The 22,678-nt window shown below is 54.8% G+C and overlaps 8 protein-coding genes across 8 annotated transcripts, besides 1 other annotated feature; 4 read left to right on the forward strand and 4 right to left on the reverse strand.

Moving 5' to 3' along the window:
• Positions 1-1,243: 1,243 nt before the first annotated feature.
• Positions 1,244-1,879, reverse strand: CORC01_08143 (uncharacterized protein; the record flags this gene model as incomplete). The annotated part of the gene is made up of 2 exons (XM_022619778.1): positions 1,244-1,672; positions 1,754-1,879. Coding segments are annotated over 2 exons (555 nt in total), but the record flags the coding sequence as incomplete, so codon positions are not given.
• A 4,316-nt stretch (positions 1,880-6,195) lies between these two features.
• Positions 6,196-6,534, reverse strand: CORC01_08144 (uncharacterized protein; the record flags this gene model as incomplete). Its single annotated transcript, XM_022619779.1, has 1 exon — positions 6,196-6,534. One exon carries the CDS (start codon positions 6,532-6,534, stop codon positions 6,196-6,198), a length of 339 nt encoding a protein of 112 aa, XP_022473703.1.
• A 1,722-nt stretch (positions 6,535-8,256) lies between these two features.
• Positions 8,257-9,323, forward strand: CORC01_08145 (uncharacterized protein; the record flags this gene model as incomplete). The annotated part of the gene is made up of 2 exons (XM_022619780.1): positions 8,257-8,397; positions 8,472-9,323. 2 exons carry the CDS (start codon positions 8,257-8,259, stop codon positions 9,321-9,323), a joined length of 993 nt encoding a protein of 330 aa, XP_022473704.1.
• Positions 9,324-9,600: 277 nt separating this feature from the next.
• CORC01_08146 (uncharacterized protein) lies at positions 9,601-9,972 on the forward strand (the record flags this gene model as incomplete). The annotated part of the gene is made up of 1 exon (XM_022619781.1): positions 9,601-9,972. One exon carries the CDS (start codon positions 9,601-9,603, stop codon positions 9,970-9,972), a length of 372 nt encoding a protein of 123 aa, XP_022473705.1.
• A 2,486-nt stretch (positions 9,973-12,458) lies between these two features.
• CORC01_08147 (uncharacterized protein) lies at positions 12,459-12,779 on the forward strand (the record flags this gene model as incomplete). The annotated part of the gene is made up of 1 exon (XM_022619782.1): positions 12,459-12,779. A coding segment is annotated over one exon (321 nt), but the record flags the coding sequence as incomplete, so codon positions are not given.
• Positions 12,780-13,191: 412 nt separating this feature from the next.
• On the forward strand, positions 13,192-15,344 carry CORC01_08148 (dihydroxy-acid dehydratase; the record flags this gene model as incomplete). Its single annotated transcript, XM_022619783.1, has 5 exons — positions 13,192-13,350; positions 13,478-13,575; positions 13,632-13,639; positions 13,707-13,814; positions 13,873-15,344. 5 exons carry the CDS (start codon positions 13,192-13,194, stop codon positions 15,342-15,344), a joined length of 1,845 nt encoding a protein of 614 aa, XP_022473707.1.
• Positions 15,345-16,833: 1,489 nt separating this feature from the next.
• CORC01_08149 (glycolipid 2-alpha-mannosyltransferase) lies at positions 16,834-18,562 on the reverse strand (the record flags this gene model as incomplete). The annotated part of the gene is made up of 5 exons (XM_022619784.1): positions 16,834-17,175; positions 17,226-17,628; positions 17,679-17,765; positions 17,818-18,216; positions 18,273-18,562. The coding sequence occupies 5 exons, from the start codon at positions 18,560-18,562 to the stop codon at positions 16,834-16,836; spliced, it is 1,521 nt and encodes a 506-aa protein (XP_022473708.1).
• Positions 18,563-18,789: 227 nt separating this feature from the next.
• Positions 18,790-18,867: a sequence feature (Short protein (CORC01_08150, OHE96552.1) was converted to a misc_feature.).
• Positions 18,868-21,389: 2,522 nt separating this feature from the next.
• CORC01_08151 (short chain dehydrogenase) lies at positions 21,390-22,340 on the reverse strand (the record flags this gene model as incomplete). The annotated part of the gene is made up of 1 exon (XM_022619785.1): positions 21,390-22,340. One exon carries the CDS (start codon positions 22,338-22,340, stop codon positions 21,390-21,392), a length of 951 nt encoding a protein of 316 aa, XP_022473709.1.
• Between the last annotated feature and the right edge of the window lie 338 nt (positions 22,341-22,678).

The following is a 22,678-nucleotide window of genomic DNA, read 5'->3' on the forward strand; positions in this document are numbered from 1 at the left end:
GCCATTATGTTCAGTCCCTGCGATAGCATCACGCCGCCACCAGCCACGACTCTGGCGGGTTATATTCGTCCAGACTCGGAGCGACTCGTCATCGTCAACTTGTGATGACGCCTCTCTCTGTGCGTTTGACCGCCCAGACGTGTTCGTGAGCCACCAGTGCGCGATGCTACACCCGAGAGTTTGCCAATCATGGGCTTGACGTCTTCCTCTCCGCTGTCCCAGCGCTCCTGTCAGAATGAAAGAGGCAGAGTATGCTCGAGTCTCTGCCTCGAAAAAAACACATGGGTGTGCCACTCAGTTTTAATCCTTCACTCCATGATATTTGGCATCGGTGTGACTCGGCTGCGCTTAAGAAAGTCACGGACGCGACAACAGATGTTCACCTTTGAGTAACCAGGTTATCGCGTTGGGCAATCGCGGTGGAATGCAATGGATAATACTGCAGGACTCCTACACCCAACACGCCGAGGTTGCCGTGCGGTACCTACTGGTCCCCCGACGATCCCGAGGCGCGGAGCCCGCGGTCTCGCCAGCTTTCTTAATCATACGGGACGGAGGCCAGCAAATTCACGGCAGTAGACCGAAGACCCGGCTTTTCTTAGGTAACATCGGGAGAGGGTCGGTGCTGGGGTACCGGGCTGCCTCACAAGTGCACGGTTGTAACCGGCTCCGGGTGGGTACTTTGGGGTCCACCTGGCAGTGGCCATATCGGGGCGGCGATACATGGGTGCCCGAGATGCTGCGGTCCATCGGCATCGCTCCTCTCCACTTGCTACTCCATAATAGTCGCAGCGTGTATCCATATGCTCTTCAGGATAACAAAGAGAGACAGAGAGAGGGGGGATACGGCTAACCGCCAGGCACATTCTAACTAATTGGCCGCGGATTCCGCTCACCCAAGTAAGCGGTACGCAGCTTGACGGCCAAAACAAAAGCGACGCTGCTAGCCTCCCAAGACAAAAAATGTTTCAACCCAAGAAAAAGGCGACGAAACAAGGTGGCTCGCCCGACCCTGGCGACGGCCCCAGATCACACCTGGTGCGAGGGGGAGCCCCATGACCACCAAAAAGGTGAGCCCCAGGTTCACGCCAAGCTCGCGTTAGATGCTGTCGTCTAGCTTCATCTTGTCGACAGGTAACACAAAACGGCCTCACAAGCCCTGACCCAACCACATCTACTGCCATCCGGTCTCTTACTTTCATGCGTGTAAGGCAGTCAGACTCCGTGCCGCCATCTTTCCTTGCTAGAACGTGCATGTTCGTTCCGAACATGGACAGACTTTATGCCTCCTTGGCTGGCCGTGATAAGAGACCCCCAGCTGTGAAACGATGTTAGTCGCAGGGTTCCGGCACCAACTGTTTGAGACTCGCGGCTCTTGGGCAACGTGTGACTGAAGACACGTCCACCACAACGCCCTCGCGCATGGCGACCCTAGGATCGGCCAAGCCGTGAATTGGAACGATGGCCAGTGCCCGTCGCGAGCAAGTTTGTCGAGCCTGTCGATGTTTTCCCCAAGAAGCCGCTCAAAAGACTTTGGACGAAGAGAATTCATGCGAAATGCAAAGACGGCCAACGACCAGACGATCCGACGACGATCCATGGCGACATGAACAATTGGGACGGTCGCTGGAAAACTCAGTTGCAATTGCTCTTGCTTCAGAGACTCAGGCCCCTGGGTACTTCGGGGCTCTGAGCTGAAGCAAAGGGGAGGATTTCGCATGGGACGCCCTGATTGGAAGGCTGGAGCACTGACCCACAAGGCTGGGCCGGCCAAACTCCACGTATTCACTCGGCCGAGTAATGCGAGACCTCGCGGAACAAATTGGGCACGGCAGCGTCCCCTTTCCTCATCGTTTTGCAATTTGTCGGGCAATTTAGTAGAGCCAATGCAGCGTTTGTGTAACTCTCCGGCCGGTGCTGACCGCCACGTGCCTATCTACGAAGCTGTTGCAAACCTAGTCCATCAGGCCTTGGGGCTGAACGGTGTGTGCAGCGGACGGCATTGAAGCCATGGCCTGTATCCGTAATCTCGCTCTCCTTAGCCTCCGTCCTCCGTGGATGCACTTGTACTGTTGCAGGACCATTGAGTGTGGGGCCGCCCCAGTCCATCGGTCGAGAGATCAGACGAAAGGAGTATCGCCAAGCTTCTGTCAGGTCAGGGAAACGGGCGTCACGGTTCATCTAGTTGAGTCTAGTACAGTCCCAGCACCTGCTTCGGTGGGAAGATCTTAACACGAATCCGAACAATGGGTTCAATTGGTGCGGCCGTTTGTGCCTCTATGATATCTCAACCACTCGCGCGCCCATCGACATTTGCACTCGGTCGGTTGGCTTCCTGAAGATCACCGCCGCCATCACCGGATTGGAGATGAGATAGCAGAGCGGCAGACAATGCGCGTTACATTTTAGCGATGCTCCTGGGAGAATCGGAGACCTACTTGGTCTATATTTCCCACCGGGTAGGTCTCGATGCGGGCGCTTCTGGGCTCGCGGAATGGGGGCGATCCCTTCGGTACCCCAGGTATACCGAGAACAAGCCTGCTCTTTTCCCACTCTGCCGGCCGAAAAGTTTCCTGACTGCTGATGGTCCGGATGATGGGCATCCGCCCCGTGGCATGTCGCTCCCCCGTCGTGGTAGTATGGAGGGGAGAGACCCTTTGTTTCTGAACCTCCTTGGCTGGATTGAGGCTCTCGCATGCCGCGGAGTTTTTGGGCGATCAGGGACTTGGATTGGTAGGGCGGCCAGGTTGCATATTGAAGCCTGGATGGCGGAACGCCCGACGGGGCAATCAATCATGGTTTACCTCCAGTTAGCATTGGGGCTTTGCTGAAGCTTGCGGGGCGGCGGCCAAACGGGCGTCCGGACGATACTTATTGTGCGCAAGGCGTAAAGAGAAGTGAAAGTCCGGAGCGGACGGCTGCAAGTCATAGTTTTGCCACGGAGAATTGGGGGCCACGAGCAGCCCGGCTGCGGGTGGCTGAGTCCATCACGCCGATGGTGGCTCGGCTTTTTCAGTTTGAGTGAAGCCACTCAAGGGACAGCCTGTTTCTGCTAGTGCAAGTCACTGCAGTAGTGGCGAGGATGTTTCTGCTCCTGTAGGATGTAAATTGCGATCTGTGATGGATGGCAGCAGACAGTTACGACTCGGTGGACCCGTCCGTCAGGTTAGGCAGCGTGCCAGTAGTCTGGTTTGACAGGCTGTTAGGGCGAAAAGGTCAGACGAATTCTGGTGAGGATAGACGTTGGAGGAGGCCCGAGACTGAGGTTTGGCTCAGACATGTTGAGCTCTGTGCGGTGTTCCCATAGCTCAGACTCTCGGCCGTGGCAATCGGCGGGCGGCAGTAGCAGAATGAGGTGAGAGGGCTTAATTTGCGACGATTAAAGGGCTACAGACCTGAGAGAGACAGAGAGTGTGTGTGTGTGCGACGGAGTAGACGCCAGACGGTACTACGGTAGAGACCGAGTGGAGGGGGAGTGCCTGGAAGCGGAAACGCCCCGTTGGAGACCGAGACGTGCAAGCCAGATTCAGTTTCAGCAGAGATCTCTTGAGAAACAAATAAGGTTTCCTGCATTAGGGCCCCTCTGTTGTTTCTCGCAATCCATGTTCGTCCCGTCGGCCAGAGGAAGGGAAGGGGAGGGTGTGGATGGTCGGCTGTCTGTTCGCCGCGTGCGTCTGTCTGAGTTTTGGGAGACGTCGTCGGGAAAAAAGGTGAGTGGTGGAAATGGAGGCATTGGAGGGGAGTGACGAAGTCCCGAGTGTGGGCAGAAAGAGGGACGAACAAGAGTTGAAGCTGACAGCCACTCTTTTGATTGGCTGTAGTCCCTTCCAAGAGCCGTACGGGCGGTGTGTATGGCGTGTGGGTGGCTCGAGCGGAGTGGAGGTGGTGGGGGCCTGGGGGTCCACACCCTCGGTACGTACCTTAGGCCGCCAGGGGAAAAGGCGACCAAGAGGGAAAGGGCTGAGACGTGGGTGAAATTGCGCCTGCTCGCTAGCGAGTTTCAAGGGACGTGGGTCCAGGACATGGAAATTCACCAAGACGCAAGAGACGGCTTGGATTCCCAAATGATCTCACAGCTAGACGAGCAAAAACGAGCTGAGTCTCTTTCCAGGCCCCTGGTCTCCGGGGATTTCTGGCGGACGAACCTGCCCTTTAATTGTGCTGTCGTTACGAAAACAGGTGAAGCGTTTTTATTGCTGTCTCCACATCTTGGCAGGAAAGTGATGCAGGTTTCAATGTTTTGGTGTGTCTCGGCATCCACGGAAGGCGGGGGAGGATACTCGAGGATCGAGACCCTTCCTGACAAACCTGGACAGTGGAAGCTGCCCTACAGGTGAGTTGCGGTAGAACAATTTCATCTATTTTGTCAACTTGTCACTTTTGACTGCCGTAGAGTAAGTGATTGACTGGCTGTTCCGTGTCCATGTCCGTGTGCATAAGAGAACCTGGAATTGTGTATGTGTGTGTGTGTGTGTGTGTGTGTGTGTGTGTGTGTGTGTGTGTGTGTGCGTATGCGTGTGTATGCGTACGCGTGTGTGTGCGTGTGTGTGGCTGGGCAAAGTGCCTGATAGTCTTATGAATAGCATCCGTATTTATCCGTAGGTTTCCCTCATATAAGGTACGGAGACTTTTAACGACTCTCGAAGGAGGGGTGGGCTAAGTTTGGCTGTGGATGGATGCAGCCGATTCAAAGTGTAATGCGGCGTGTGCGCTGGGACGGCATCGTAGTGTAGGGCAGTCAACTTAAACAAACATGCCGTTATGCCGGGTGATCCAATGACTGCCACAGCAATGTCACGTACCTAATGGAGAGCAAATCTGTAAGGCAGATGGACAGGCACTCCGCACCAAGTACGCAGTCAACTAAGCCTAAGAATTGTTAGTCCCAGAGCGCAGGTGCCGAAGCGGCGTTAGAGAGGGACGAACAAGAAACAACCTCATGTTTCGATGCAGATGCCAAAGCCTCTGCCTTACAACGTACTGCACGACGACGCCAGACGCCTGGACAGGACACGCCATCACATCACATCACTTCAACAGGGTCGCGCGGGGGTTTACGAAATAGGCTCGCCAGAAATTTCGATCGGATAGGATCACGAGAAGAGTCAACAGTCGTGTCATGGTTCAAGGCAATGAAGCCAAGAACTTGTCTCTTCTTCAGAATCCCCTGCTTGTCTTGGATATCCGCGTGAGGATACTTGGAGCCCAGAGAGGACGGCGCTACTGATGTAGGGAAGAGCCCTGACATCAAACCAAACAGCCGGGTTGGCATCTTGTCCTGTCGATACCTAATGGTAGGAGCGGCTCTGGCTTTTAGGAGGCTCTTACACACGACGTGGGACGAAGGCAAGGAGGAACTTAGTGTGCAGGTAGTGTGTATGGTACTCTGTAGAAACCAAGGGTGCTGTAAGGTAGAGAGAGAAGAGAGATTTCCTCCAGGTGAACAAAAGGACTGTTGCAGTGGACAGGGGTGATCGGCCCCTCCGCACCGGTGGTTCGCAACCTATGGGTGGACCGTGGAATGCTGTGGCTCGATTGTGGGGCTCTTTGCATCGGGAGCAGGTGTCGCTTGATACGTAGATACGTAGCTAGGTACGTACTCGCTGCGGTTGCGAGGCTGACATGGGCAAGGGCGGTTTCTGTTCCTACTTTGTCCTAATATGGACTAGTATCCGCCTAGCGTGGCCTGCCCTTCTCGGCGCGCAACTCGCAAGGAAGGGCTCAGGGGGTGCCGCGAAAACGGGCCAATGGCAGCCGCAAGCGCGCCTCTGTAACACGTACCGTCCATTGCTTGACCCCGCCTTCAAACGTCAGACAGACATCCTCACACAACCTTCAGACACAGGGTCACGATCAGGACGACGACCACAAGACCAACAATAGCAGCAACATCAACCACAACAACAAACCAGAATTTAGCACTTCTTAACGCAATCGCAAACGGGCACACGCACGCTTATCCTCGTACTGCACATCGCAACCTACGCAGTAAGGTCCTGTACCGCACCGCCCGCACCGCCCGCACCACACGTACACAGTACATACGCGCTATACCCCGTACCATACGAGGCCGAGACGAGGAAAGCAACCTGCTCAATACCCCGTTTCCCTCTCAATGGGGTTTATGCCGCGAAAATACTCCGTATGCATCGCGTACCCGCCAAGACCCTGCCTTGTCAATCGTACGGATACTCTTCAGGAAGAGTAACACCTCACTATCGTCGTTCCAAGAATCAAACCCCTCTGCAACCCTACGCAGAGCCCCAAAACGCTACAGCCATTCCCCTTCCTTTCCTTCCCCTCCCTCATCTTGGCCAATACCTCCGCGAGATCGACGTCGAGCAAACGTATGCTTATCGCGACTTGAGACCAGATGTCGGCCGCAAATAGTAACACCCTCTTCCTTGCTGCGAGCCACCCGACCCAGCTTGACGGTGTCAACTCTGTCGAGGTCTCGGGATCAATGGTTGTTTTTTCCGAGTCAATTTGCCTTATTTTTTCAAAACAGCCTTCGGCGATGTCATGCGACGCCATCCTAAGCCCCATAGGAGGCGGCGCCCTGCTATGCGCGCAACTCGGGTACATAAGGTAGTAGAGAAAGGACGGAATTCTTCCTCAGTTCCTCCTCAGTCATGAACAAGATCCACAGACCATGTGTCGCGGCCGAAACCAAAACCAAACCAGCTGGCGGGTCGTCAACATGCTTGCAATAAACTAGCCAAGTTGAGGCTCTGAAATGAATCTGCATGGAGCCCAGGCCTCGGTGCAGGCGCTCTGAAGGCTCTCCCCTTGATGAAGAAGGGGTAGAAACAAATCGGAGGCACGACACCGCTCTTTTCGGCAACGGGGACGCTACGCTGCACGGATTTGGTGGCTTTTTTTCCCACATCCCAGGTTCACAAGAGGCTCTTTTTCCTAATCTATCTTGTCCTCTCTTGCTCTTCAATGGCACCGTCTCTGGGGGGGCCCTAGGCTTGGTCTATGCTCAACCTGTATCCGAGCCTCCGAGGCTACAGCTTGTTACGGGCAATAATCCATTTTACTTTGGCTTGTCTATTGGCGGGCGCCACTGGAGTCTGGTTGTTCTCTTCTCGATCCATCATGGCGGCCGGTTGAGACGCACGTTCGTCTCTCACCGGATCCATAATCTCGTTCCCATGCCTGTTCCTCGTCCGTCTCCTCTTTCTGGCCCGGCCCTCGAACAAGTTACGTACATGGGTGTGGCCGAACAGGGTGTGGCTTGCACAAGCGTTGCCGGGCCTGTCTTGCTCGCTCCAGTCTGTGTCTCTCTCTTTTTTTTCTTTTTTTTCTTTTCAATTTCAGAAAATGGGGATGGCAGCAGGCCGGGCGGATCAGACCAAACGTTATGCTCTGCTAATTCTGTCACATCCACCCCATCTTCTCCAGGGTCTGGCTGGCTTCACTGCTGAATATCTGCAACAGGGCTAGACTTGACGGTGTGCTACCCCCCTGTCCTGCATGTACCAGCGCCCGAACATGATGAGGCAATGTTTGCTATGCCCGCCCACCCGCTCTTCTTCTTTGGGCGTATGTGTGAGTGGTGCCTTGTCTAGGTACGGGGACAGATACGGTCTAATGCTGGCAGAGGTGGTCCCGTCTTGTCTCGTCATGCCAGTTGCCTGAAGAGACCCGGGACCCAATACGGCTGCGGCTGCAATATTACTTTATCCTCCCCCCCCTCCCCCCATCTCGTCTGCTTTTTCATCTTTTCATTTACCTTCTCTACCTATCTTAGGTTCATCATCAACATCCCTTTTCTTCGTCTTCTTGAAGCGCAGTTGCGTGTCCTTCTTTTCTTCCCCCGCAGCTAGGGTTTTACTTTCCTTCATTGTCCAACTGGCTTGGCTGCACACACTCATTTGACTACGCTTCTTGAACACCGCCTTTTTTTGTCAATATAACTTGACCTATCCGGTTTATTCAAACAAACGACTTCACTTCACTTCTTTGGGATTCTCCCCCACACGCCTATCCGTTTCCTCTCTCCTTGACGGATCTGCAGAAAGCCGCCTTCGTTGTTGCGAGCTTCCGGCCGGGACATCTTTGTATTTCCACAACAAACCTTTTTACCATTCGATTCGTCGGCAGCAAGTTTCTGCCTCTTCATATCAAACCCAGCTTCCAGGACACCGCGAACAACGCGTGAAGATTCTCCATCGAGAGACCCAAGAATTACCCTACTTCTGAGAGGTATAACGCAACATCGACTGTTCCGAAACGATTTAACGAGGAAAAATGTCTCCTACGATGCAATTGGCGCCCCACACGGCCACCTACACTACCACTTCCGACGCCATGGACCGTCATGAATATGGAATTACCAAGAACCGCAAGGCGGCTTCGACCGGAGGCGGTAGAGCATGGAGCGAGGATGAGGTATGTTTCACTGGCAGTCTTAGCGCACTGTGAATTACAGTTCAAATGAGACCAATTGTCTAACCGTAGCACAGGAAGTCTACCTGCTCCAGACTCGTCTTCAGAAGATGCCTTATAAGCATATCGCCGCTCACTTGAAGAAGACTGAGCTGGCATGTCGTCTACACTACCATCAGCTTAGCCACGGTAGCAACCGACGCAAGCAGCGCGCCACTTCGGTCTCTTCTGGCTCTTCCACCAACCACTCTCCTGTTATGCAGCCAACGATGCCTTCTCCGATCCGAGAGTCCACTCCTCGCTCGGTTTCTCCCCCAGGCAGCTCAACTGGCTACGCCCCTCACTCGCCAGCCCCTATGCAACTACCCAGCATCATGAGCCACGGCGCTTCTCCCAGACTACCCGCCATCCTCCCCAAGCCGATCTGCATGACACTGCCACCTCCTACCGCCTCCCCTACTCGCGGGTATCCCACACCCCTCCCTGAGCCTCGCAGCGCTGCTCTGCCCTCCGCCGCCTTCCAGTCCATGTCCGGCAGCCTCCCCATGACGCCGCCGCTGCGTCTGGAATGTGCGCTTCCTTCCGCCCAATCTATTGTCACCCATCAACACATTGACATGAACCGCCTCCAGTCCGTATACACTGCGCACCGCGCCTCATTCTGGGCTGCTGTTGCCAACGACTACGGCCCCGGCTCGAGCCCCGTTCTTCTAGAGCAAGCATGGCAAAACGGTGCGTGCTGCAACCAGCAACAGACCAGCACACCAATCACCCCCACCTCCAGTCCCGACAACTTGGATCGCGACAGCTACGAAAGGCCTCAAGACAAGACTCGCATCTCTGCCATCCTGGGCATTGACGCCAACCCTCGATCTCCCCGTGAGCGCGAATTAGTGAGGCGTATGGAGGAGTCACGAGTTGGCGCATAAGAAGCTCGGTACCGACCCAGCCAATACTTTGTTTCTACCAGTGTATTACTTTACAACTTTGAGTGTCCGATTCTTTCTTGATGTTCTCCATCTTCCTGACGTGGGACAAGAAGACTAGAGCACCAAGCCGCAGTCTTGTTATTCGCTTCTATTGGCTCCTTTTTTTTTCTTCTTTTCTTTTTTTTACGAGAAATTCGGTTACTTTTGTTTTGGTCTTGGTCTCTGACCACGCGCCTTTTCTTCCCATCTTTTACCATACTCGAACACATACGATCGGATGGCTGCGAACTGTCGGGGCGATATTCGGCGCAGGAAGAGGGGAATTGCTCAGGACGGGGAAGCAGCCCTTTTTCCATTTCTTTATTTCGTCTTCTATCCACTTTGGGATGGGGGAAACGAGACCATCACTGAGGCATGCGAAGGGTACTGGACATTCTTGAAGTGGGATGGTTGGGCACGACTGGCAGTGCGGAGGAGGCCATTTACCACATTTCTCTCATCTTCTCGGGAAGGCATCTTTTCAACCCTTTGCAGAAATGAAGTGATGACCACGAACCACAACACCTCGCGAATGTGGGGTTACTCCGAAACATCTTGTTACGGCAGTTTTTTGTACCATAGAGCGGTCCCCGAGGTCCTGCGGGATTGATGCAGACGACGATTGCGTTGGCTTTTTTTTTTTTTGCTTTTTCTTCTTCAAAATGGCGAATTGAGAAATCAAGGTTTTGAGAAAACCGGTTCCCTCCTGCAGTGATGATTCTACGTGTTCTCAACTCTGACTCCTGTGCCATGACAGCTGCAATAAGAGAGGAAAGGGTATACGAGGAGAAGCGAGCGAAGCTTGTGTCCAAGCGTGGGATGTTTTGACGTCTGAATCGCCTGTGCCGAAACGATTTCAACCCTTGCCCGATTTAGGGTGACAGGTCGTCAAGTGAAGGTTGTTGACATTTGTCTGACAAGTGCTTTGATGATCCGAGTTGCGGTTTCTGGTACCAGTTCCAGACAAGCGCTTCGAAGGTAACGTCCGTACATACTTGATTAAACCGTCGATAGTGTCATGTCGGAGCAATGCAAGATGCGAGAGAGTGGCCACCATCGGCAATTGTTTCCCCGCGGCCAGTGCAGCGCAGGCCGCAGACTCGCCGCAGACCGCAGACCCTCTATCCAAGACCAAAGTGACGTACTTTTTTCTCTTTGTGTAGAGTTAGAAATAGCAACAGGGCCACGGAGTGTCATGACTACGGTACGTACCGGTGGCAGGCCTTGCCTTCCGCGCATCTTTTTTGGGGTTGAGGTCTGGGTACGTAGGGCACGAAGGGTACTTGGCGCGGTCAAGGTTCCATCCCCTCCCTCTTCACACCCTCCTGACGCTGCCCCTTTTCCTCCTCTTTGATACGGTACATTGGACTACCTATCACCACTCGGCCCAAACGTCCAAAGATCCCAAGGTTTCGTCGGTCCGCCTTGATCAGCAAAGCTCTTCTTTTGACATCCTCCGAAACCTTCTTTCCTCCCATCTCTAAGAGCATGAATGGTTTTGGCCTCGTTGAACCGGACGCCAGCCAAGCATGGTTCCTGGACTTGTTTCTTCCACCCCCGGTCCTCACGAGCACGGCAGAGCAAGGCGTGGCATGGTTGAAGAGGAAGGACGAGGGGGTCTGAGGGGGAAGGGGTGGAAGGCTTCGTAATGAGCTGCGCCATCCGTCTGGATTTCGAAACGAGTAGAGTTGAGCGGATAGCTCGGACGAAGAAGTCTCTCGGACGAAGAAGTCCCCCGGACGAAAAAGTCCCCTGGACGAACGTACTTCCAACGCTGTTCTCTCTATCTACCGACGCCGGGGCACATCGAAACAAGAGAGAGAAAAGCATGACTTCATTGCCAGCGTGCCCTCGTCGATCCAAACGCAGAGTCAAACGGAGTGCCATCCCATCCCGCTGGTGAGAGGCGCCAGGGAGACGCCCCTCTCACGCCATTCATTATCCGAACTTTCGCAACACGACAGGGCCTTGGCACGATTGCTGTTTCTCTAGTCGACACCATACCAGAGCTGATGATCACGTCCCTCTCAATTCCAGGATACGCGGCGGGTGGTAGTGGTGGTGGTGCAGCGCTCGGCATTGCGTGCATATGAGCACACACACACACTAACGATTTACATGCCCACTACACACAGCAAGTGTAGCAACGGGCGGGGGGGAGAGATTCACGACGTTGCTTCGCATACTATGTCTAGGATTCAGCCTTGGATCCGAGGAGGGGTAGCGGGAGACCCACACCAGTTGGAGACCCCGTCAATCACGATCATCTCCAGATTTCCTCGTGTCAAAGCCGCCCGAGGACCTTGATACTTGATCTCCGAATCGCGAGCCGGTTGAGCCCCGCCACCGGGAGTCGGGACTTGCCAGAGTCCCGGCTTGTTTCCATCCTTAGAGGTTTCGCAGCGTCTACATAACCAGGAAGAGGTCATTGTCAAACCAACAGCCTATGAAAGAAGAAAGCCGCACGGATAGTATCCCTCAACAATCCTCAAAGTCATCCTATCTGCTGTTGTCGAATCTGGTTTCCGCTACACGGCCACATTGCGGAGCGGCTTTGAAGCATCTCGCCGATCCCGGGGCCGGCACCGGCACCAAGACTTGACCCAGTGAGTGAGCGTACCTCAAATACCTCTACTGTGATTGGAACGTGCCTTTGGTGGGGGATGGCAAGATTTCCCACAACACGAGTGTGGACATGCACACTGGACGCCGCCATTATAAGGCGGCACCAAGCTTCACTCCACGGCACAAGCCCACGAACTAGTCACCATAAACGCATTGGGCATCCCACCAAACGCTAATGTGAGCTAAGATCACAGGACGGCGACGAGACAGGTCCGCGAGCAGCGAGAAGCCCACGCGCCCGCGGGGCTGGCTTCTCATCTATCATCTTTTGGGGTTATGTCCGCACGTTCGGTCCATATGAGCAGCAGCAGCGTCAGTGACGATGGCTGTTGCTGGCAGCTGTATGGCGTGCGGGACATAGTTTATGCCGGAGAGAATGCCGTTGGCGACGATACTTGAAATTGAAGCCGGGGCTTAATGGCTTCTCAGGCTTTGTGATGCGCCTGTGCCTCTGCGTGCCCCTCTCGCATTTGGACGTTGAAAAGCTGTTCCGGTGCCGTTCATCTCCATCGCAATTCCATTTCCCTCACGGATACACCAGTCAATGGGTCTACCTACTCCATCTCGGTTACCTCTCTTCAACACGTCCCATCCCGTCTAATTCGCCCGCAAAGTCAATTGACTATTGCTCCACTCCCACCGCGGACTATGCCCCGAACCCCCTCCGGCACGGCTGGGATCACCCGACCGAAAGCTGCGAGCCGCTTCGTCTCCGTCGGCAGCCCTCCCAATAAGATCACGCGTAATAAGCAGCAATGGATTCAAGGTCGTCCTGAGCGGATCTGTCCCTGATGTCTTGGTGGGGCACTAGACGATGTCCCGGCCGGTAGCCTATTGAGGAGTAGGAGGAAAGCAACAAGCTCCGTTGAATTTCCCCCGCCCTTTTCCCCTTTGACTGCATTGCGAACCTTGGCTACCGTTGCTGCTGCCGGGAGCTGTGCTTTCAAGCTGTGCTTAACATGTGTGGCGTGTGAAACAAAGTTCAAAAAGAAGTCGCCGCCCCCCAGTCGTCATTTTCCTTTCCCCGCGGCTGTTGCTCAATGAATCTCCTCCCTCCCTCTCTGCCTGAGCCGGCATCATTTCAGCTTATTGCAACAGCTTGGCCCTCCCCATTCTTGTATCGAAAAGTGTCAACGTAAACCCACGCAAATTGTCTTCCGTGACGGAACAGAATAGCGACTCGAGCTGCCTTGAAGTTTTTACGATGAGCGCGGACCAAGCAGGCCACGTCCCCAGTGACGCTGAAGAGACCAACTACAAGGACAGCCATGATTACATCCTGTTCAAGGAGCATGTCATTGAAGGGCAACTCAATCGGTGGTCGCACACAATTACGCGGGAGCATGACTTTCCTGGCGCACAGGTACGCAAAGCATTTTGTTCAATCCAGTCGTCTCTGGTGTCACCAGCGAAGTTGGGGAATGCGGGGTTGTGGCTGGCCATGAGGGGGGTGTCTCTGCGGGGGTTATCGAAAGCTCACGATGTTATAGGCCATGCTGTACGGCGCTGGCGTGCCGAATAAGGAGATGATGAAGAAGGCACCGCATGTTGGTATTGCAACAGTGTGGTGGGAGGGCAACCCTTGCAAGTATGTCTGTCCCTCTGGAGTGGTTGTCAAAAGTGGCATCGACTAACATGGCGCAGCACGCATCGTAAGCAGATTCCCCGGTCATGAGAGAGCGCCCTGGATGTGAACCAACAAGGCTGACGCGGGAACAGTGCTCGAATTCGGCAAGATTGTGAAGAAGGCCGTTGAGAAACAGGGAATGCTCGGCTGGCAGTTCAACACCGTTGGCGTGTCAGACGCCATCACCATGGGAGGAGAAGGTAAACCAGCCGGCCCTCGATCGCAAGTCATACGGCGACTACTAGCTGACACCAACAGGCATGCGCTTCTCCCTCCAGACCCGCGAAATCATCGCTGATAGTATCGAATCGGTGACTTGTGCACAGCACCACGACGCCAACATCTCTATCCCGGGGTGCGACAAGAACATGCCGGGCACCATCATGGCCGCTGCGCGTCACAACCGCCCCTTCATCATGATCTACGGCGGTACCATCATGAAGGGCCACTCACACCTCCTCGAGAAGCCCATCAACATCAGCACCTGCTACGAGGCTCGCGGTGCTTTCACATACGACCGCCTTCACGCAAAGTCCAACCCCGGTGCCGCGGGCCGCACGCCTTCGGACGTGCTCGACGACATTGAGCAGCATGCCTGCCCCGGCGCCGGTGCCTGCGGAGGCATGTACACGGCAAACACCATGGCGACTGCGATCGAGGCAATGGGTCTATCTCTCCCCGGTTCTTCGTCATACCCAGCCCTATCCCCAGAAAAGGCCCGCGAATGCGAGCGCGCCGCCGCGGCTATCAAGATCACCATGGAGAAGGACCTACGCCCTCGCAAGCTTATGACCCGAGCGGCCTTTGAGAACGCTCTCGTGCTGACCATGATCCTCGGCGGTTCCACCAACGGTGTCCTCCACTTCCTCGCTATGGCCAACACGGCCGATGTGCCCTTGACGATCGACGACATTGACCGCACCAGCAATCGCATCCCCTTTCTCGCCGACCTCGCCCCGTCAGGGAAGTACTATATGGAAGATCTCTACAAAGTCGGCGGAACACCTTCCGTCCTGAAGATGCTCGTCGCAGCGAAGCTCATCGACGGCTCCATCATGACGGTGACGGGCCGCACTCTCGCCGAGAACGTCGCAGACTGGCCGTCGCTGGACCCGAACCAGAAGATCATCCGCCCGCTCTCGAACCCGATCAAGAAGACGGGCCACATCCGCATCCTGCGCGGAAACCTCGCTCCCGACGGTGCCGTGGCCAAGATTACGGGCAAGGAAGGCCTAACCTTCACCGGCAAGGCCCGCGTTTTCGACAAGGAGCACGAACTCGACGTTGCGCTGTCGGCAGGCTCCATCCGCCGCGAGGATGGCAACCTCGTCCTCATTGTCCGTTACGAGGGCCCCAAAGGCGGGCCGGGCATGCCGGAGCAGCTCCGCGCCAGCGCGGCCATCATGGGTGCCGGACTGGACAACGTGGCACTCGTAACGGACGGCAGGTACAGCGGTGCTTCCCATGGGTTTATCATCGGGCACGTCTGCCCCGAGGCGGCGGTCGGCGGACCGCTCGCGCTGGTGAAGAACGGAGATACGGTGACGATTAACGGCGAGACGAACCGGATTGACGCGGTTGATGTCGACGAGGCGGAGATGGAGAGGCGGAGGAAGGAGTGGAAGGCGCCTCTGCCGCATGTGAGGAGAGGTGCTTTGGGCAAGTATGCGAGGCTGGTGGGTGATGCAAGCCATGGAGCCATCACGGACGCGTCGGATCCATCGTGGTAGATGTAGACATGTCTTGATATAGACTTGTAATTCGGTATATTTTGGAAGCAGACTTGTTTGGTGGCCGATTTATGGCAGATTTATGGCCGCAAAAGCATATCCTCTCCCGTCGTCTACCGCAGATATATCTTCAAGATATTGACTGAGATATTGAGCTCCTAGGGAAACAACTGTCAATATCTTGGCCCTTTCCCTCTGAACCCGTATGTTGCCAAGACCGTATTTGTGGAACGAGGGTTTACCTGGTTGGGTGTAGCTCTAGGGAGCATTAGCTTTGATAACTCATCATATATATCACATCATATCTATCGCATCATAGATGCAGATGTAGACTGCGCGCCTTCCAGGTCCGAGAGCAAGAGTGAGGGATTGTAAAGTATTTCAAGTGGCAGACTAGGTCCAATGTTGTGTTTGTGTTTTTGTGTATGTGTTTTCTCATCTGCTGCAATGAGGGATGTTTTTGATACGTAAGGTCCGTAAACTTGCAACCTCTCATCAGAAACCAACAAATATAGGCCGTGCGTGGCCGATCCAAACATGCTTCTGAAGGAATTCATTTACACCACTTTTCTGTCGCAGGTTTTCACAGGACAAGCTTCACATCAACCGGGCAGTCATTTTTGGTAGACCACATGTGTACCATTGCACTGGAAAGGCTGGGGCTTTCCAGCATGCACTTCTAACTTTGAAAGCTCTCCTGAGAACAGACGTCGATATTTCGTTGTTGATGCGTTCCATACAGCTTGGTATCCTTGTGCGCGCAGTAAAAGGGCTTGTCCGGCCCTCCATTCTCCCCACAACATCTCTCTCTCTCTCTCTCTCTCTCTCTCTCTCTCTCTCCCCCTCCCCTCCCCTCCCCCCTCTCTCTCCCCCCCTTTCTCCCTCTCCCCCCCCCCCCCCCCCCCCCCCCCCCCCCTCCCCCCCTCTCTCCCCCCTCCCCCCTCCCCCCCCCCCCCCCCCCCCCCCCCCCCCCCCCCCCCCCCCCCCCCTCTCTCCCTCTCTCTCTCTCTCTCTCTCTCTCTCTCTCTCTCACACACACACACACTCTCTCTCGTTTCCCTCGCTCCATGTCTTTCACTCCCCCTTGCCTGCTCTCAATAACTTGAAAAAGACTTGCGCGGCTCAGGGGACGACCCGAGCCAGCCATTTCTGTAGCTTTCCACCTCTCTATTTCATGTGTCGCGATTCCTTGTGGTGTGTTTGATCAAATGGAAAAGAAAGAAAAAAACCGATTATGGACAGTGGCCGAAGACTCTGAAACCTGTAAACTCCCAAAGAACTCGGAGCAAAGACCGATACTGGCAATGCCGTTACACCCGTGCGTGCCAACATTAATGAGACGCCCCCTTCTGAAGACAAGGAGTCTGACGTCTCCACTTCGTCAATGTACAATCCCTTTTATATCGTTTCCCCCATGAATGGCGCCAGAGCTTGTATGCTGGCTGTGACTCGTGACATCGTATACGTATGCGATGCGTTGTCGTGGCAATTACGGGCTGGCCCATCCACCGGCAACGTCAACCCACTCAGCGAGGCACGATCCCTCCTTGCCCTCGACGTCGACAATGTCTGTATCACATCGGCATCTGCATCCAACTCCATTCTCCTTCTCAGCGTCCCAGTCGTCCCAGTATTTGTCTTCCTCGGCACGCTTCTTATCATCAAGTGTCGTCTTTTCGAGGTAGGGCTGTCTGGGCAGCTGTCGGGCTGGAGCATTGGCGGGGCAGTGCTGGATGGTGGTGTGTCGGTATCCAAAATCACGGAAGTAGTGGATGTCACGAGGGGAGAGGAGGGCGCCGGCTGCCAGGGAGTGGATGGGGGCATCACCCCACTGTCAAGTGTTAGCTTGGTTCCCAACGATTATGCATCCTGCAGACTTACGCGTTCCATCCAGAAACCTCCACTGCGGTCCATCATCTCAAAGAACTCTTCGTATTCTTTGCTGCGGAACCAGTCGAGGCTGGCAATCTCAAAATTGGACCAGAAATGGCACATATTGTACGACTCGCCTTCCATGGCCTCGGGGTCAATATCGGGCAGATTGTTGCGGTTGGGATCGGCACGCAGAACTTCCTCGGGAAGGGGAGACTGGTCGGTGACCGGCTCCTCCTTCTTCTCTATAGGGTCGACGAACATTTCCCAAAGACCCTTGGACTTGAGGCCCTTGAGGCGCTTGTAGGCGGAAGCGTATCGGAAGATGTTGGGGACAGTCTCGCGAAGTTCCTTGACAGCAATGGTGAAGCCGTAAGTCTTGTTGGCATCGATCATGGCCCAGAAGGGATCACTGCGCGGGTTAGCACAAAAGCGTGTGCAGCTCAGAGTGTTTAGACATACTAGGTGATGTCGCAGAAGTACTTGATCTCCGGCTCGAGACGCCAGTACCAGTTGTATTTGGCGAGGAGCTCGTGCTTGTAGAAGAAACTGTATTACGTCAGTATACAAGAAAGAGGCTGCTTCTGTCTATGCAACGCACCCGGAATAGAAGCGGCACATGGCGTGGTAACTTTCCAAACCACCGTACATGACGGCGGCGTCACCTTGCTTCGCGATGCCCTCCTTGGCGACCTTGTGGTCGATCCAGTCGGGGTAACCCCACATCTCAGGGCCGACCTTGCCAAACTCGACGGGAGCAGACGTGTAGTTCTTGACGACCTCCTTGAAGGTCTCGTTGAAGTCGCCATCGTTGAGGAAGACGTAAGGGTAGTGGTACCAGCGGTTGAAGTGACGCTCGATGGATTTGATCGATTGAATGACGCCGTCCAACTCCTTGTTGCGGGCCAAAACGACGAAGGCTCCATTAGCCTTGGGCCTGCTCGTATCAGGTTCGAGGCATCCGGTGACGAAGACCTTGTCGTGTTCTTCGCTGATTTTCCTGTACGCAATGTTGTTAGATTTGGTCGATTGAGGCCAGTGAGATTGAACACATACCTGATAGCAGGGGGAGCGCCTGCGGGCATTAATATCCTTCCAGGGGAGCTGGGGTGTCTGACAAAGAGCACGAGAATGAGGATGACGACAATCAAGGGGAAGAGGATGACGACGCCGAGGGGTACCGAGATGCTCGAGTTCCCGCGGAGTCGCAGCGGTCTTCTGAAGAAGGCGAGCCGCGAGGTCAACCTATTCTGGCGAGCGGCCTTTGTGGTTGGCTTCTCGTCGGCGGTGGGCAGTTGCGGCGACGTCGAGGGAATCGCCTTTGCGGCTCGTCTAAAAAGGTCCATGGCTGCGGCTGCGGCGCACCGTGGGCAGCAGTTGTGTGAAGAAGAGAGGTTGGGCCAGGCGGTCTCGTGGCGGAGGGATGTCGGATGAGAGATGGGACGGCTCCAAGGGTGGCGTTGAAAGATGTGTCGTCAAGATTAGTCGGCCTGGATAAGGGGTGTGGGAGGCGATTGCGGAGCGATACGTCGATTATTGGACTTGTTTCTTCCTTTCCTTTTTTTTTTTCCGGATGGACACGCGGACCGCGAACAAAAGCAAAGCCGTCTGTTATCGAAGCAGCATACGCAGGCGAGAAAAAACAGGCTGATTGACACGTGGTTGCGCGGGCGGTGCGGATTGCAAAGTGTACGTGAACGAGCGGCAGGGACCAAATTTCCCTCGAGCAGGGCGTCGGGTGTGGTGGTTGTGGAGGTGCTGACCGAAGACGGGGGTGAGAAGCTGAGACTGAACAGTTTTCAGACCTCGCGTCGAAGGCGGAGGAAAGACACGGCACACGCTGATGGGGAGGTGTGGTGTGGATGCGATAGCGGTAGCGGCAGCGGGTTGCTTTGTCAGATAGGCCTCGCCTCGCTGCTGCAATCAATGGGAAAGTCGACGGTTGACTACCCTCGTGGTATGTGGTTTTGTGTGTGTGTGTGTTTATGGGATTGTGCCCAAAGGTCAAAGGCAGAAGGTTGGCTCTTCTCCCCCAAGGTCACACACACAAGGGCCTGACGGGTTGAGCCGAATTTGGATGTGGTCGATTGCGAAGAGCAGGAGGCCTCGTCTCGGCAGGCGATATAGGCCAGTGGCGTTCGCGGAAAATCAAAGGGCGCAGACGCGTGCGAACGCTATCGTGGTTGCCGTTGTCGTCTTGGTCGTCTCAGTCGTCGTCGGGGAGGTTGTGGGAGAAGTGGAAGGTCGGCCGGCGGGATGAAGGGGGTGGGTTCGTGGGAGGGAGGAAAGGCAGTTGGAACCCGTCGGGAACTCGTACCTTATGGAACCAACTTTTTCGGGGGTGTGGGAGGAAAGGAAAAAAAAAAGCTGACAGATGTCACGGATACGGACGAGGAGAGGCAGGCAGTTACGGATAATTAGGTTGGCATTTTTCTGGCGGTAGGGGGGCCAGAGACGGGGGAGCCACGGTAGGCGGCAAGGAGTCGATAGTCGGGTGCCTTGGCCCTTTTGACGGTACTTTAGTGTAGTAGCGAGATAGGGACGGCGGTCTGCTGTCTCCTGTCATGCACCCTCAGTGCTGACTCCCCCAATGCCATCTTCATCTTCACAGTTCACTCCATGGCATGCTGCATGGCGACTTTGCACCGTTTCCAGGTTGTCTTTGACGGGGATGCTAGAGACCAGACCGGACTGGACTGAATCTGGACTGGAACTGCAACGACTGCAACTCGAGACAGCCAACCAGACCATGGCAAGGAAGCGCAGAGTGGGGGCGACGGGGCTTTGAGTGGATGCGAGCAGCTCAGGGAACCTCGCGTCATTGGATAGATCGTCCCGCCAAGAAGCGCGGAAAGGAGGAAGTGGATCCCCTCCTTTTCATCTGGGCATTCCGGGGTACGTACCGAGGATTCCACGCAGTCTGGACTCTCTGGACTCTCCCGTTTTTATCGACACGGCGAAGTACACCCGCTTTCAGACCACAGTCCTCTCCTCAGTCTCCTGTCCAAAGCAAGAGCTATTAGTCCTGATTCTCTGTATGGACCTTTTTTTTTTTTTTTTTTTTTTTTCCTGCTTCCAATCCCATAATCTGTCAGCTGGCTTCATGCCTTTGCAGTGGATCCCATTTCCTGCAATCTGGCTGCTTCAGCACAAGGAACAAACAGGCCAAGTTGGTTGTCAGGCCCTGCCCTTGAGCTTGTCAGCTCTGCCGCCTGCGCCACACCTTCCACACCTTCCACCCCTCCCGTCTGCCCAATCGCCGAGCAGATAAATTGCACTTGATTCGATCCTGCTCCGCTGGGGGCATTTCCCGCCCATGCACAGCCAGTTTATCCGTACGTCTCTGCATAGTATCCGTAGAGTGTAAGGTACCGCCACGACCGCGTGCAACACAGTCATCTCCTGTGCCGACATACCTAGTAAGGTAGGACCCGGCTTCTCACAAGTGGCGCCAGCTGCAGCTCCAGTTCAAGCCGGAAATACGGATACAGCTGGGCTAGCTCTGTGAATCATTAATGAGAGCCATCTATTTGTGTGGATCGCCAGATAACCATGACTTCAACTCTATTCATTGTGTGGATGCTTGCATGGCCGATGCATGGCATCTCGCTACACCGGTTTGCTTCTGCTGTTCTTGATGCCATTGGGACGGCGTGTCTATGATCATACTTTATATTCGAAGAAACAACTTATGCACCCTGTCTCTTCTTGCCATATGTTTACCTACCTACCTATTCTATTACCTTCTTACATTCCTGACGCCCTTATCAGATGCCAAAGTGGCTTGGACACAAAGCTCCGATGCCCTAGTTAACGCATGAAATAATTAAATTTTAATCATCTGGACTACTGAGTCTTATTCACATATCCCCATCTTCACCCCAAAAATCGATTGTGTCTTTTCTCTCTCTCTCTCTCTCTCTCTCTCTCTCTCTGATGTTCAGGTCTCATGTCCATGACTTCGTTCCCAAACCCGGATACAATGGATCGTCATCTTGCAGTGCCCTGTCCAACCATGTCGATGCCTCAAACCATCCCTCAAATGCTGATGATGTCTATCTCTGGGATACAATGAGCAGAGACCATAGTTTAGAGGGCATTAAATAACGCAATCCTCGGCCCATCCCATTCCATCTCATCTAGGGCCTCCTTCATGATTGTTGTTGAGGGCCCTCACTTCTCCTTGTCTAACATCCTACTCTTCTCCAGCGACCTCATCTTCCCCAGACCCCTCTTATACAACAGTTCCTGCAAGGCCACGGGTACCAGGTCCATAAGGGCCATCTGCAACGCGTGGCCCCAGTATGGAATCAACACCGCCCTCCCGCATCCGACCCGGTCCAATATGGCGTTGGCAATCGTTTCGACCGAAGGCCAAAACACGCCCGTCGTCTTGAGCTCTGGCTTGATCACCACACCCCCGACCCTTACGCCCACAACCTCGACATCGATCCCATCCAGCGACAGCTCCCGCGCCAAGGATGTCGACATCGCACCGAGGTACGCCTTGCTCCCGCTGTAATACGACAGCAGCGGTAGTCCGTTGTCGGCCAGCGACCCAATGTTGATAATGAGCGCGGGCTTCGACGAGCTGGTGAAGCGCGGCATCAGTATAGCACTGAGCAGCGTCGGGAAGAGCGCGTTCATATGCACGTTGGCCGCAATCTCCTCCATTGTCGACTCCTCCAGCCGCCTCAGGGCGGGCACCGTCGGTCCGCCGACGTTGTTGACGAGCACCCGCAGGTTAATGTTCTCCAGCGGAGCCAGCATGACGTCCCACGGCTGGGATCCAGCCCCAAGGACCCCGGCGTCGCCGACCATGATGCGGAACTCCCTGTCCGGGTTCGCGAGCGCAAGGTTGTGGCGCACCTCTTCCAGCTTCACGTCGTTGCGGCCGTGGAGGACGACGTTAAAGCCCCGGCGGGCGAGCTCGTTTGCGAGGCCCTTGCCGATGCCGTCGCTTGCACCGGTGACGAGTGCCCAGGCCGGCTTGCCATTGACGGCTTGGAGGTATCGTTGGAGCTTGCATTTGCGGAAAAGGGGGAAGAAGGGCCATGCGAGTTTATATGCCACGCTGAGGAGGGCGAAGAGTCCGGTGGTCTGAAGAAACCCAAGAGAGTCCATAGTAAACTGATTGAAGGAGGAAGTACCTAGTGGGGAAGTAATCTCAGTGAAAATGGAGGAGTTCAGGCTGCGCTACCTAATGTTTTCGTTCCATCCTCAGCTACTTAAATGTCCCCCAGAAACGAACACGCATGTGAATGGTCGGACCAGACGTCATCCAGTCCAAAGGTTTGTCTAGTCCAAAACTTTGTCGAATTGACTCTGGCAAACAGGGATGGTCGAACAACACCAAACGCCAGTTCTTCATGCTCCCCGCATGGGAGTTGACCATCCAACAGTAGGAGCACCCGCCGGCACCAAAGCCATCGACACGGATCCGCTCTCGATGTAGTCTGCGC

This window comes from Colletotrichum orchidophilum, assembly GCF_001831195.1.
Source record: "Colletotrichum orchidophilum strain IMI 309357 chromosome Unknown Scaffold_68.1, whole genome shotgun sequence".
NCBI classification, from domain to species: Eukaryota; Fungi; Ascomycota; class Sordariomycetes; order Glomerellales; family Glomerellaceae; genus Colletotrichum; species Colletotrichum orchidophilum.